General features: G+C 50.4%; 1 protein-coding gene across 6 annotated transcripts in view; it reads left to right on the plus strand.

The window, feature by feature from the left end:
- Nucleotides 1-13,356, plus strand: part of LHPP (phospholysine phosphohistidine inorganic pyrophosphate phosphatase) — a 144,387-nt gene that overhangs the window by 24,147 nt on the left and 106,884 nt on the right. For all 6 annotated transcript variants that reach the window (XM_082407377.1, XM_082407373.1, XM_082407374.1 and 3 more), the window contains exons 3-5: nucleotides 3,400-3,553; nucleotides 11,848-11,911; nucleotides 12,877-12,969. In XM_082407377.1, the coding sequence (XP_082263503.1) occupies nucleotides 3,400-3,553; nucleotides 11,848-11,911; nucleotides 12,877-12,969 (311 nt within the window). The remainder of the gene's footprint in view (nucleotides 1-3,399; nucleotides 3,554-11,847; nucleotides 11,912-12,876; nucleotides 12,970-13,356) is intronic.

A 13,356-nucleotide genomic window follows, 5' to 3' on the forward strand; every position in this document is an offset into this window, starting at 1 on the left:
GGAACTAAGATCCCACATGCTGTGCGGTGCGGCCAAAAAGATAAAAAGAAGAGACATAGCAACGCTTCAGAATTCAGGACACTTTTCTTTAGTTGCACTGAGCCTTCTTCCTTCCTCTGCACTCGGTGTTTTGATTTACAAACCTGTGGCAGAGACAAGAATGCTTTTCTGCCTCCAGACAGGGGTGGGCCTCCAAGAGATGGAGGGAGCTCCCTGGAGGTCCGGGTGTCCAGTCCACGACTGTGGCGCCAGTCGAGGGCGACATGCCCAGCCTTTAGAAATCGTGTTTCTCCAAATGCTTCCTCTGTGATCTAGGATCCCTGCCAGTGTCTTTAGAACAGGTCCTTAAAGAAACAGAAAGACTTAAGAAAGAAAATCCTCCCCTCCCCAGGGCAAAGGGAGGGGTGGGGTGGAACTACCAGAGGTGAGAGGGAAACTCAGAGTTTGCTTTGAAGGCATCGTTCATCAGTGAGTCCAACAGGCAGATGTTGGAGCTTGAGAGGCTGAAGGGGAAGCCAGGTGCTTTCCTCACCTGTAATCCTGAGTCTGTGTTTTCCATCGGTGTACCTGACTTTTCAGACTTTGAATCTTTTTCAAGTTTTATTGTCGATAAATCTTCCCCCCAACATTTTATTACGAGAATTTTCAAACATACAGCAAAGCTGGAAGAATTACTTGGAATATTTGTATGCCCTTCACCTTGATTTTACCAGTGACATTTTGCTATATTTTCTTCATTATATATCTACCCATCCCTCCATCCATCTGTCCATCTTTATCTTTTTGATGCATCTCCAAGTAACTTGCAGGCATTGGTACACTTCCCCTAAACACTTCACATCATTTTTTTTTTAATTAATTAATTTTTATTTATTTATTTATTTATTGGCTGTGTTGTGTCTTCGTTGCTGTGCGCGGGCTTTCTCTAGTTGTGGCGAGCGGGGGCTACTCTTTGTTCCGGTGCACGGGCTTCTCATTGCGGTCGCTTCTCTTGTTGCAGAGCACGGGCTCTAGGCATGCGGGCTTCAGTAGTTGTGGCTTGTGGGCTCTAGAGTGCAGGCTCAGTAGTTGTGGCACACGGGCTTAGTTGCTCCGCGGCATGTGGGATCTTCCCGGACCAGGGTTTGAACCCACGTCCCCTGCATTGGCAGGTGGATTCTTAACCACTGCGCCACCAGGGAAGCCCCACATCATTAACTAGAGTTCAATCTGTTTAGTTTTTTCTTTTCATGTAAAATTTACATACAATGAAATGCAAAAATCTCAAGTGTACTTTTGCTGAGTTTTGACAAATGCACACATCTGTGTAACTCAAAGCCCTCTCAAGACCTAGAACATTACCGGGACTTCCCTGGTGGTCCAGTGGGTAAGACTCCACGCTCCCAATGCAGGGGGCCCGGGTTTGACCCCTGGTCGGGGAACTAGATCCCGCGTGCATGCCGCAACTAAGAGTCTGCATGCCGCAACTGAGACCCAATGCAGCCAAAAAAAAAAAAAAAAAAATATATATATATATATATATATATATATTTTTAAAAAAGACCTAGAACATTACCATCACCCCAGAAGTTCCCTCATGCCCTTCCCTATTAGTCCCAATCCCCAACCCCTTTAGAGGCACCCACTGTTTGGATTTTTTTCCATTATGAATCAGTTTACTGTGTCTAGAATTTCATATAAATAGAATCACACAGCATCTAGTTTTTGGTGTTCCCAAGACCACCCTCAGGCTTGATGATTTGCTAGAAGGACTCACAGGACTCAGAAAAGCTGTCCTACTCACAGTTATGGTTTATTTTTATTTTTTATTTTTTTTAATATTTATTTATTTATTTAATTTTGGCTGCGTTGGGTCTTCGCTGCTGCACGCGGGCTTTCTCTAGTTGCGGTGAGTGGGGGCTACTCTTCGTTGTGGTGCACGGGCTTCTCATTGAGGTGGCTTCTCTTGTTGCGGGTTTCAGTAGTTGTGGCTCGCGGGCTCTAGAGCGCAGGCTCAGTAGTTGTAGCGCACGGGTTTAGTTGCTCCGCGGCATGTGGGATCTTCCCAGACCAGGGCTCGAACCCGTGTCCCCTGCACTGGCAGGCGGATTCTTAACCACTGCGCCACCAGGGAAGTCCACAGTTATGGTTTATTACAGTGAAAGAATACAAATTAAACTCAGCAAAGGAAAGAGATGCGTGGGCAGAGACCAGGAGAATCCAGGCGCGAACTTCCAGGGGCGTTGCGCTGAGATGCACTTCATTCTCCCAGCAGTGCGATGTGTGACAGTACGCCTAAGGTGTGGTCACCCAGAGAAGCTCACTGCAGCCTTGTGCCCAGGGTTTTTATTAAGGGTCGGTCAGGTAGGCATGCAGCACCCGTGTGACTGACCTTGGCTACTCTGTCTCCAGGCCCCCAGGTGTCAAACTGATGCAGCATGGCCCAGGGCCCCAGGCACACAAAAGCTCTCTTTCCAGGCAGGATATTCCAAGGGCTCAGAGGTGATCTCCCCGGAGGTGGTGGTGGGCCTGATCTGAAGACAGCCTTTCTTTGGATGTGTAGGGTTTGAGCAGCCCAGGCCTACTGAGTTAACCGTTCCTCGTGTGCAGGGCTTCTTTCACCCAACATACTGTTTGGTTACATGTGTCAGTAGGTCTTTTCTTCTTGATTGCGGAGTGGCATTCTATTGAGTGAACATCCCATGGTTTGTTTATCCGTTCCCCTGTTGACAGATACCTGAGTTTTGGGATTTTTTAAAATTAATTAATTATTTTATTTATTTTTGGCTGTGTTGGGTCTTTGTTGCTGCACGCGGGCTTTCTCTAGTTGCGGCAAGCAGGGACTACTCTTCGTTGCGGTGTGCGGGCTTCTCCTTGCCGTGGCTTCTCTTGTTGCAGAGCACGGGCTCTAGGTGTGTGGGCTTCAGTAGCTGTGGAACGCAGGCTCAGTAGTTGTGGCTTGAGGGCTCTAGAGTGCAGGCTTGGTAGTTGTGGCGCACGGGCTTAGTTGCTCCGCGGCATGTGGGATCTTCCCCGACCAGGGATCAAACCCATGTCCCCTGCATTGGCAGGTGGATTCTTAACCACTGCACCACCAGGGAAGTCCCCTGCCTATGGTTTTGAACTAAGGGAACTTCTGGAGTAATGCTGGTGTTGGAGTGGGGGTCCCAGGGGTGGGCCCATCATCTTTCAGGATCCTAACACACACTCTTTGGGGAGCCAGAATTCCTTCATCTGTAAAATGGGAATAGCACCCCTTCCTTGCCCACCTCTCATGGCAGCTTGAGGATCGGAAAGAGTATCTGAGAAAGGACCAGGCAGACGAGGCAGGCACAGGTGTTCCTAGGGGGGAGACGGGAGGTGGGCCATGTCAGCCAGGGCTTTATCCTTCTCTCTCTCTCTTTCTCTCTGTCTCACCAGGAGTCCGCTCGGAATTTGATCAGATCGACACGTCCAACCCAAACTGTGTCGTAATTGCAGATGCAGGAGAAGGCTTTTCTTATCAAAACATGAATAAAGCTTTCCAGGTGCTCATGGAGCTGGAGAATCCTGTGCTCCTCTCACTGGGAAAAGGGTAAGTCGGCTGCAGGGAGAGTCGTTTATGGCCACTTTGGGTCATGCTCTGTGCGTCTCTGACTTAACAGAATCAGCAGAGAAGATGGGAAAAGTGGGTGTGGGGTGGACGCCGGGTGACCCCTTCTTCCTTCCCTCCCCTTTTCTTGCTTTTTTTCCTTCATTTCTTCATTCCTATCTTTTGATAATTTTGGAGGAAGTTCCCTGTCTTTAGGAGCTGGTTGGTCAAGCTTCCCTGCGGGCCCGAGGCTGGAAGAGGCCAGGGGCAGGGGAGGGTCACTGCAGAGGAGACCCCTGGAGATCTCAGGGGCCTGTGTTGACTCTCCTGAGTTTAGGTGCATTTTCACAGGATACAGCACAAGACTTGGATGGATTGGGCCAAGGGGGCACCTAAGTAGTAGAAAATAGGCTCGAGGGCCTGTGGGATGCTCTTGTCCGGGCCCCATATCTCTGGTCACACAGCACAGTCTGTGTAAAGTTGTGATTTTGTGACCAACATTTTTGTCTGAGTCTTCAGCCTGGGCCTCACTGTCTCTTTTAAAAAACCATGTTGGTTATTTTTCTTACCATCTTTTACCACCAAGACAGCGCATGTTCACTCAAGAAAAATTAGAGAATACAGATGAGCAAAAAGAAGAAAACAAAAAGAATTTTCAGTCCCACCGCATGAGAAAACAACTGTCAACGTATTGATATATGTCCTTCCAAGTGGTTTCCTGTGCGGAGAGATCATTACACATGCGTGTATTCACAACATCGGTGTCAAACTTGACCTACTTCTGTCACCCATTTTTAGTTGTTCACCAAACATTTTGTGAACCACTTTCCATACAATAAGTAGATGTCTCTGTGGTGAGGTTATTCCTATCAATTTTTTTTTTTACAGTTACTTTTAAAAAATGACTCTCCTATAGTTATTGTAACCAACGCCTGCTGATGGACATTTGTGTCGTTTCTAATTTTCTACCAAAGTAAGGCTGTGATCAGTATCTTTGTGCATTTCAGATGATGTGTATTTTTGAGGTTCTTGATGTATGTTGCCAAGCTGCTTTCCAGAAAGCTGTGCAGATCTCTTCTGTCCTCAGTGGAAGCAACACTAGTAGTATGCTGTGGAGCTCTATCCCAGCTTCTCGTGCGGGGCAGGAATTCTGTGGCCGTCTCTGGGGAAGCCTTTCTCAGCTTAGGTGCTTCTGGTGATTGGGAACTTCCTACCTCTGCCTGCTGGACAGGGGGCAGCTATTCCAGGTGACGCCAGGGGGGCTTTTTATCTGGCCGCCAACCATTGCTAAGCACTTTATGTAGTTCCATGTTTAATCCTGACCACAACACTGTGAGCTGTAGGCAGTGTCATTGCCATTTTACAGATGGGCATATTGAGGCATAGGGAGGTGAAGTAAGCCATGGTCCCCCCAATCTGTAAGTGCCAGCATGGCCAGGAGTGCCCCCCAGAGCCTGTGCTCTGTCACCTCTAGGCTACATTCAAGAGCAGACATTTGGTCCACACAGGATCTTAAATTTTTTTGAGGATGTTTTAAAAATTGGGAGATTTTACATAAAACAACCAGATTTCTGGATCCTTTTGAGAAATCAGAAGATCTGGCAGTACTGGCCGCACATTCCCGAGTGCACCACAGCTTGGCCGGAGCCACTGGTCCGTTAGTTCCGGTGCACCACGGACCCGACCATGTCCTACTGCCCCTTCTCCAAGTTTCAGAGTTGGTTGCCATTCATCTTGTACCAATTGTTGTTTTCCTCATAGTAGAGAAACGTCTTTTCATGGCTATGTCTGTTTCAAAATAGGCAAATGAAAGATTTAAAGAAAGAGAAGAGAGGATATATTTCTTTTCGGAACTACAAATATTCTGGTGTGTTTATGATGAAAATGAAATATGTCCTGTATTAGTCAGTGTTCTCCAGAGAAACAAAACCAACAGGATGTGGAGATGTATATACAGACAGTCCCTGACTTAGCGATGGTTCGGATTATGATTTTTCGACTTTGTGATGGTGTGAAAGCTATGCACATTCAGTAAAAATCAGACTTCGCATTTTGATCTTTTCCCGTGTGCAATATGACACTCTCTTATGATGCTGGGCAGTAGCAGCAAGTGGCAGCTCCCAGGCAACCACTCGACCACGAGGGTAAACAACTGATCCACTTTACGACTATTCTGTACCCAGATCGCCATCCTGTTTTTCTCTTTCAGTACAGTATTCAATAAAATACATGAGATATCCAGTGCTTTATTATAAAATAGACTTTGCGTTAGATGATTCTGCCCAGCTGTAGGCTAATATAGTGTTCTGAGCACATTTAAGGTAGGCTGGGCTAAGCTATGATATTTGGTAGGTTGGGCTTATTAAATGCATTTTTAATTAATTAATTAATTTATTAATTTATTTATTTATGGCTGTGTTGGGTCTTCGTTTCTGTGCGAGGGTTTTCTCTAGTTGCGGCAAGCGGGGGCCACTCTTCATCGCGGTGCGCGGGTCTCTCACTATCGCGGCCTCTCTTGTTGCGGAGCACAGGCTCCAGACGCGCAGGCTCAGTAATGGTGGCTCACGGGCCTAGTTGCTCTGCGGCACGTGGGATCTTCCCAGACCAGGGCACGAACCCGTGTCCCCTGCATTGGCAGGCAGATTCTCAACCACTGCGCCACCAGGGAAGCCCTAAATGCATTTTTGACTTACGATATTTTCAACTTATGATGGGTTTATCAGGACGTAACCCCATTGTAAGTTGAGGAAGATGTGTATATAAAGAGAAGTTGATTGTGGAGTCTAGATATGTCCAAAATCTGCAGCATAGGCCGGCAGGCTGGAGATTCAGGGAAGAGTTGCAGTCTGAATGCCAAGGCTGTCTGCTGGCAGGTTCCTTCTTGCTCAGAGAGGTCAGACTTTGTTCTGATTGTGCCTTCAACTGACTGAACGAGGCCCACCACATTATGGAGGGCAATCTGCTTTACTCAGTTCCACTGATTTAAATGTTAATCTCATCCAAGAGACATCTTCACAGAAGCATCCAGAATACTGTTAGACCAAATATCTGGGAAGCTTGGCCCAGCCAAGTTGATACAAAATTAACTGTCACAGTGCCTTCCAAACCTTACCTTCTTCAGGTTAGGTCATTGCAAACCACAGAACCTGGCCTGCTTAATTCTTTTACACTCCTGGCCCGGTCCTGTAGGCATCCCTAAAGTTACCAACCCCTCACTAGAGAACAACACAATTAAGAAGCTCTGTTTTAGGGACTTCCCTGGTGGTCCAGTGGTTAAGACTCCATGCTCCCAACACAGCGGGCACAGGTTTGGTCTCTGGTCAGGGAACTAAGATCCTGCATGCCCCACAGTGGGGCCAAAAAAAAAAAGAAACTCTGTTATAACTCATTTACGTTAAAATTTTTTTCTTGAAAATTGTCTCTATTAAAAGTTACTATTCCAGATTAGGGGTAGTAGTCAAAATAGGTATGTTGTTGAAAATGAAAAAAAAAATGAGATCAGTTTCTTCTGGCTTTGTAATTCTGTAACAAATTCAATAGGAGGCAAGTGTTTGTTTTCCAAATAAGCAATTAGTGGGGTCTCTAGCTGCTGAGGATTCTGGCTTAGGCTATGGGTCGGGTACTCAAAAATCAGAGAAAGGGACCAGCAGCTTCTGGGCCTAGGTCATAGCTTCCTGGGACAGCCCAAGGACCCATGAAGAGCTGCTGTCACATCCACGTGGGGGTCATTGATGGTGAGGGGCTGTCCTCCACTGGAGTGGGGCTGTTCGGCGTCCCCAAGGAGGCAGGGTGGCGGGGGTGGGGGGGCACTGGGGCAGAGTGTCCTCCTCCTAGAAACGGTGTGATTTACATTTGGCATCTGTTTGGACCGAGAGTGGGAATTGCCTTTGTAATTTCTTCTGTCATGCTGCCGTCAGAAAATTAAGCTGTTTACGCGACAGACTATGGAAGGTTAATGGCTCTTGTGGGAAAGGTCAAGTGGTCATTTTGAAGGGAGTTTGTGCTGAATAATCGGAAGGGCAGAAGAAATAAAGCATAAAATCTATCTGACTGCTTCTCTCCGGCTTTTTCCTGTCTTTCCAGAATCCACAGTTTCTTCTTTGTGGCCGGAACACTCAGGTTCTTACCAGACCTGCTGTTGCTTTTATTATGCCAGTAACAAAAGATAAATATATCACATCTCTTGTGTTTCGGGAATAACCTGGGCCTTTATAATAAAAAAAAAAAAAAGTTAACTTAGGTGCTAGTATTTCCTGTATCTCTAAAAATGTTTTCAGCTAACAGATGGCCTTCAAGGTGCTTTTTTGTTTTCCTGGATGAAGAAGAAATAAAGACAAATTCTGGGCACTATAAAGACAAGGCCAGGGCTTCCCTGCTGGCGCAGTGGTTAAGAATCCGCCTGCCAATGCCAGAGACACGGGTTCGAGCCCTGGTCCGGGAAGATCCCACATGCCGCGGAGCAACTAAGCCCGTGAGCCACAACTACCGAGCCTGAGCTCTAGAGCCCACGAGCCACAACTACTGAGCCCGAGCTCTAGAGCCCACGAGCCACAACTGCTGAGCCCGTGCCCCACAACTACTGAAGCCCGTGTGCCTAGAGCCCGTGCTCCGCAACGAAGAGTAGCCCCCGCTCACTGCAACTAGAGAAAGCCCGCGCACAGCAACGAAGACCCAACACAGCCAAAAACAGAAACAAAACAAAAACACAAAACAAGGCCAGATTTAGTTAAAAAAGAAATATTAAGTTCTCTAATTTTGATTTATGGAAGTCAGTTTTTTTCTTTAGGTTCTAGAAGTCAGTGTAGCAAAGACAGGGTTATGATTGGGTATTTTCTGCTGCATGTTCAGTTTGTTCTTCCCACCAGGACTAAATTTAAATTTAAGAAAGCGCAGGTATCTGTCACTCTGGAAAAAAGATTTTGGGGGAGGCTGAGGCGGGCAGAAGGGGTGCCGCGTGGGTGTCCTCGGGAGGTCTTACCGAGGGGTGGGGCCCCCAGCTCCTGCCGCCTCCACGCCGCTCGGAGCTGAGGCTGCGCTGGGCCAGAGGCCCCTGGAGCCCTCAGCTCCAAACAGAGCTGTGTCTGTCGCGACAGAGTGGCCTTGTTTTATAATTGTTTCCATGGCGCCTGGCTAAGCCTCTCCTATGCTGGCCGCATTCTTTCCTCAGCTCCGTCCTCCGTGCCTGGCTCACTTCAACATGCCCGTCCTCGGGGAGGCCCCCCCCAGCCCCCTCCCTCCCAGTCCGGCCCCCGCCGCAGCAGGCATCTCACGGGGGGCGAGGGGGCGAGGGGACGAGGCGGTGGCTCCCTGAGAGCCTGACAGACCCCCGTGCGCCTAGAGCGGCGTCCGGCCCTTGGGGCCCTCAGCAGGGTGCCGAGTCCGGGAGGCTCGGGGCGTGGGCTCTTCCATTCCTCCCCCTTGACCTTCAGGTCTCAGCTTTGATGTGTCCTCCTCTGGGCCGCCTCCCCGCCTCCCTGTCCCCAGCCTGTCCAGCCCTCCTCAAGCAGAGCGCACAGAGCATGGGGTTCCACCTGTTGTCACCCATGTCCTGCCCTTTTATATTTGTCTGTGGACTTGTCTGCTTCCCCCCGAGACCGGGAGTCCCTGGGGAGCAGCCTGGGTCTGAGAGCGTCTCCTGCAAAGGGTGTGGGGCAGCTGCGTCCTAAATGTTTTGGGGGACTGAGTTGGCGGATGCCACTGCCCCCCGGCAAGCCCAGGCCCCAGCACCCGGCGTCTCCCTCTGCCTCCTGGGCAAATTTTGCTTTACTCGGCCATTCCTCCAAACCCTGGACCTAGCTGAGGAGAGCGCCATACCAAAGTCGTTGATTGTGGAAAAAGAAAAGGAAGCACTATTTTGAGGCTGTATAAATGCAAAATAGATGTCTAGATTCCAGATTTAAGATAAATGAGATTGGGAACCTCTAAGCCTGTGACTTAGGGTCACCCTTAAAAAACGGGAGCATTGGCAGGTCCTAGCTCGGTAAGCAGTGGTGGTTCTCTCTTGGCTACCAGGTACCTTCCTGCGTGTGTGTGGGATCCTCGTGGCATGGCCCCTAGAGCACAGAGCCTCGGACCCCGGCTGAGAGGCCCAGGCTCACTTGGAGACCGAGTCCTGTCGTGATGGGAGATGCCCCCATGGCGTCAACAATCGGGCTCCAGGCTCTAATCCACCCGACAGGAGTGAGTAGCAGGGGACCAGCCCTTGCCAAGGTCAAGGGTTTGGCTACAGCCCTGCAGCCCAGCCTGCGTCCAGGCGGAAGCTTCCAAGGTGGGCAGTGGAGGATGCAGAGTGGGAGAGCACTAGTCCCACCTGAGCACCGGGTGAACGCTGCGGGCAGCAAGCCTCCTGCAGCCTTGGAGGCCTCAGGTGGGGCAGAGAGGGCCAGGCAGAGTCCCTGGGAGCCGCAGAGCTGGAGGAAAGGCAGAGCCCTGGGGCAGCTCCTGGGCGGTGCTGCCATTTCCAGTAGGCACACAGCAGGCTTCAGCCCCCACAAACCGGAAAGACCTGTGTTCATCCTTTCTTCCCCAGCTCATATCTTTTTTTAAAAAAAATAATTTATTTATTATTCATTTATTTATTATTTTTGGCTGCATTGGTCTTCGTTGCTGCGTCCCAGCTTTCTGTAGTTGCGGCGAGCAGGGGCTACTCTTCGTTGCGGTGCGCGAGCTTCTCATTGCGGTGGCTTCTCTCGTTGTGGAGCATGGGTTCTAGGTGTGTGGGCTTCAGTAGTTGTGGCACGTGGGCTTAGTTGCTCCGTGGCATGTGGGATCTTCCTGGACCAGGTATGGAACCCGTGTCCCCTGCATTGGCAGGCGGATTCTTAACCACTGTGCCACCAGGGAAGTCCCCCCAGCTCACATCTTATTACCCATCTCAGTCTGGGTGAGCAGTTATTTATAACAATATTCTCTAACATTTTTGGAGCAGTTTCTGCGTGCCAGGCATCATGTTAGGAACTTGGCGTCCATTATTTTGCTCAAGCCTCACAGCAACCCATGAGGGTAGGTACTGGAGTTTCTTTTTACCCATTTTACAGATTAGGAAACTGAGGCCCAGAGGGCTTAAGCAACCCAAAGTCCCGCAGTTAAAAAGAAGTGGAAAGAGGAGTTGAAACCCTGAGGTCAGCGTGCTTTCACTAGCCTTCTCTTTGCTTTTCCATATATATGTTGTTTATTTGTATCATTTTTTTAGATTCCACATATAAGTGGTATCATGATATTTGTCTTTCTCTGTCTGACCTCCTTTACTTGGTGTGGTAATCTCTAGGTCCATCCATGTTGCTGCAAATGGCATTGTTTCATTCTTTTTTTTATGGCTGAGTAGTACTCCATTTTGTGTTTGTGTGTGTACACATATATATGTGTGTGTATATATATATATATCACATCTTTTTTATCCATTCATGTCTGTGGACATTTAGGTCACATACATGTTATTTAACATCTCCCAAATTTGAAGGTTGAGGGGAGGGAGAAGGGTAACTGATGTGACGGGTCTGAAAACATGGTGACAGTCCTGGGTTTCCGTTAACCCTGTCTTCAGAGCAGCACAGAGTCAACTACCTTCTCACTTTATAATCGAATGGCTTTGCTCAGAGAGAACTGGGCTTGGTCACCGTGTGTCTCAAGGGGTCTGCGTGTGGCCTTGGGTGGCCAGGCAGTGGCAGCTGGGCCTCAGCACAGCGCTCACAGGAGGGAAGATGTGAAACCGTCTTGGGAGGCCCTGCTGTGAGCCAAGCCGTCTTGGCCCCAGTGAGACGGGGAACAAATAGTTGTCTTCTCCTAAAAGCATCTGGCGCCTGTGAGACCTGGCACCTCTCCTGACCTCCAGCTACTAGGAGATGCGGCAGGGTGCTGTGGAACTAATGGAGTTTTCTTCTCCAGGCAGCAATTAGGGGTTAATTATTAGCAATTAGGGGTTCACCACATGCTCTGTGGACCAGCTGTCCTTTCGAGAACACAGGTCACTTGTGTTTCTCTGTATTAGCAACTGGATCCAACTGCCCCTGGGGTCCCCCGTTAATCACTGTGGCGGGGTCCCCACGAGGCTGGCAGCAGGGGGCCATTCTGACTGAGAGTTGCTGACTCACCGTCTCTCCCCCTCTCGCCAGGCATGGTGGCCACCGCTGGGCTCTGTCGTGCTGACCTCCATCGGTCATTCTCAGCGTGGCGTCTGGACTGACCCTGGCCGGTGACTCAGCTCTCTTGAGCTGGCAGAACCGGGACAGGGCAGTTTCTCTTGGCACTTCCCAGGCCCTTGGGCTCAGCTCCCCTCGTCCCCTTCTGTTCTTTTCTAGACGCTACTACAAGGAGACCTCTGGCCTGATGCTGGACGTTGGTGCCTACATGAAGGCGCTTGAGGTACCTGCCCTGGGTCTGCCCGAGCCCTCTTCACGTCTCAGGGCCCTCTGGGATGTTTCTGGCCTTTCTGGAGAAGAGGGTGTGCTCAGTGTTCTGAGTGCCTTCTGTGTTTTCCAACTCAGCACCCGCCCCCCATTTGAGGCTCCAAGCCCGGCTCTCCCCCTCCTCTGGAGCTTGGCCTCTCGGCTGCCCTGGTCATCACTCTGCTCCCCCGTCGCTCCCTCTCTTCCCCACAGCCCGTACCACCTGCCGCTGAGCCCGCTGGCCCTCCCAGCATGCTCTGTAGCTCTCCTCTAGGATTCTTGGCTTCTGGATGTGTGTGAACCTGCCTCATTCCTGACCCTTATCTGCACCACTCTGAGCTTGATGTGTCCTGATTAGACTCCATCCCAGTTCCCTCCTCCAGTTTCCAAGTCTGGGCTCAGATGGGGCTCCCACTCTGACCCACACCTAGCCAGCTGCCCCAGCCCGGGCTCCTGGCCCAGGTCAGCCCATGTCACGTCCCGTACTCACTGCTACATTGGTCCCTACCTACTTGCACTCGGGTGGGAGGGACGGACAGGCTGGCGGATGGGGCCCTGGACCTTTTCCCCTGGAGGGCCTATGACAGAGCTGGGGGTGGTCGGGGGAGAAGGGAAGGGAGGGGAAGCAAGAATGCAGATGAGAGCACTGTCGGGGTGGCCTGCTGCGGACCGCCTCCTGCTGAGGTCCGGCGCTGGGGCAGGTGGCAGGGCGCCTGGTGGTGGGTGCCCCCGGCCTCCCGGGCAGCCCGATGTGGCGTTGTGACACTTGCCTACGAGGTGTGCCTCTCGGCCCACGTGTCTTGCCGCCTGGAGGCCCCTGGCCTGCAGGTGCACATTTGGGGCATCTTTCCTTGATTCCCCGGAGGGAGGATTTCACTGCAGAACGGGTGTTCACCTGTACTTGCTCCCAAACCCATGCCATGTCCTTCTGTCTTTCCGCAGTATGCCTGTGGTATCGAAGCCGAGGTGGTGGGGAAACCTTCCCCTGAGTTTTTCAAGTCTGCTCTGCGAGAGATGGGGTTGGAAGCCCACCAGGTAGGCCAGCTGGTCCTGAAGCACGTGCGTGGAGGCAGCTATTGAGGGAGGCAGCTATTGAGGGAGGCCCAGAGCGCTCCCCGGGGCGGCCTCGGCGCCGGAGATGGGTTTGAGGGCTCAGGCAGCCTGCGAAGGTTCCCTCTCGCCCCCCGTGAGAGCTGACCTGACTGGAAAGAGGGAAAAAGACAGCAAAGGAGGCCCACTGAATGTTTTCCACCTGGTTAATTAGTATCAGTATAAGAATGAGAGAAAGAAATGCCTGTGGCTCTTTTCAAGCGACTTTTGTTTCTTCTCTGGGAGGATAAGGATTGACAAGTCCTATCAATATGTTAAAAATATTTCATGGAAAGACAGTGCACAGCAAGATGAAAAGAACATGTAGGAGTA

Source organism: Balaenoptera borealis (assembly GCF_965194805.1).
Source record: "Balaenoptera borealis genome assembly, chromosome: 10".
Classification (NCBI taxonomy): Eukaryota; Metazoa; Chordata; class Mammalia; order Artiodactyla; family Balaenopteridae; genus Balaenoptera; species Balaenoptera borealis.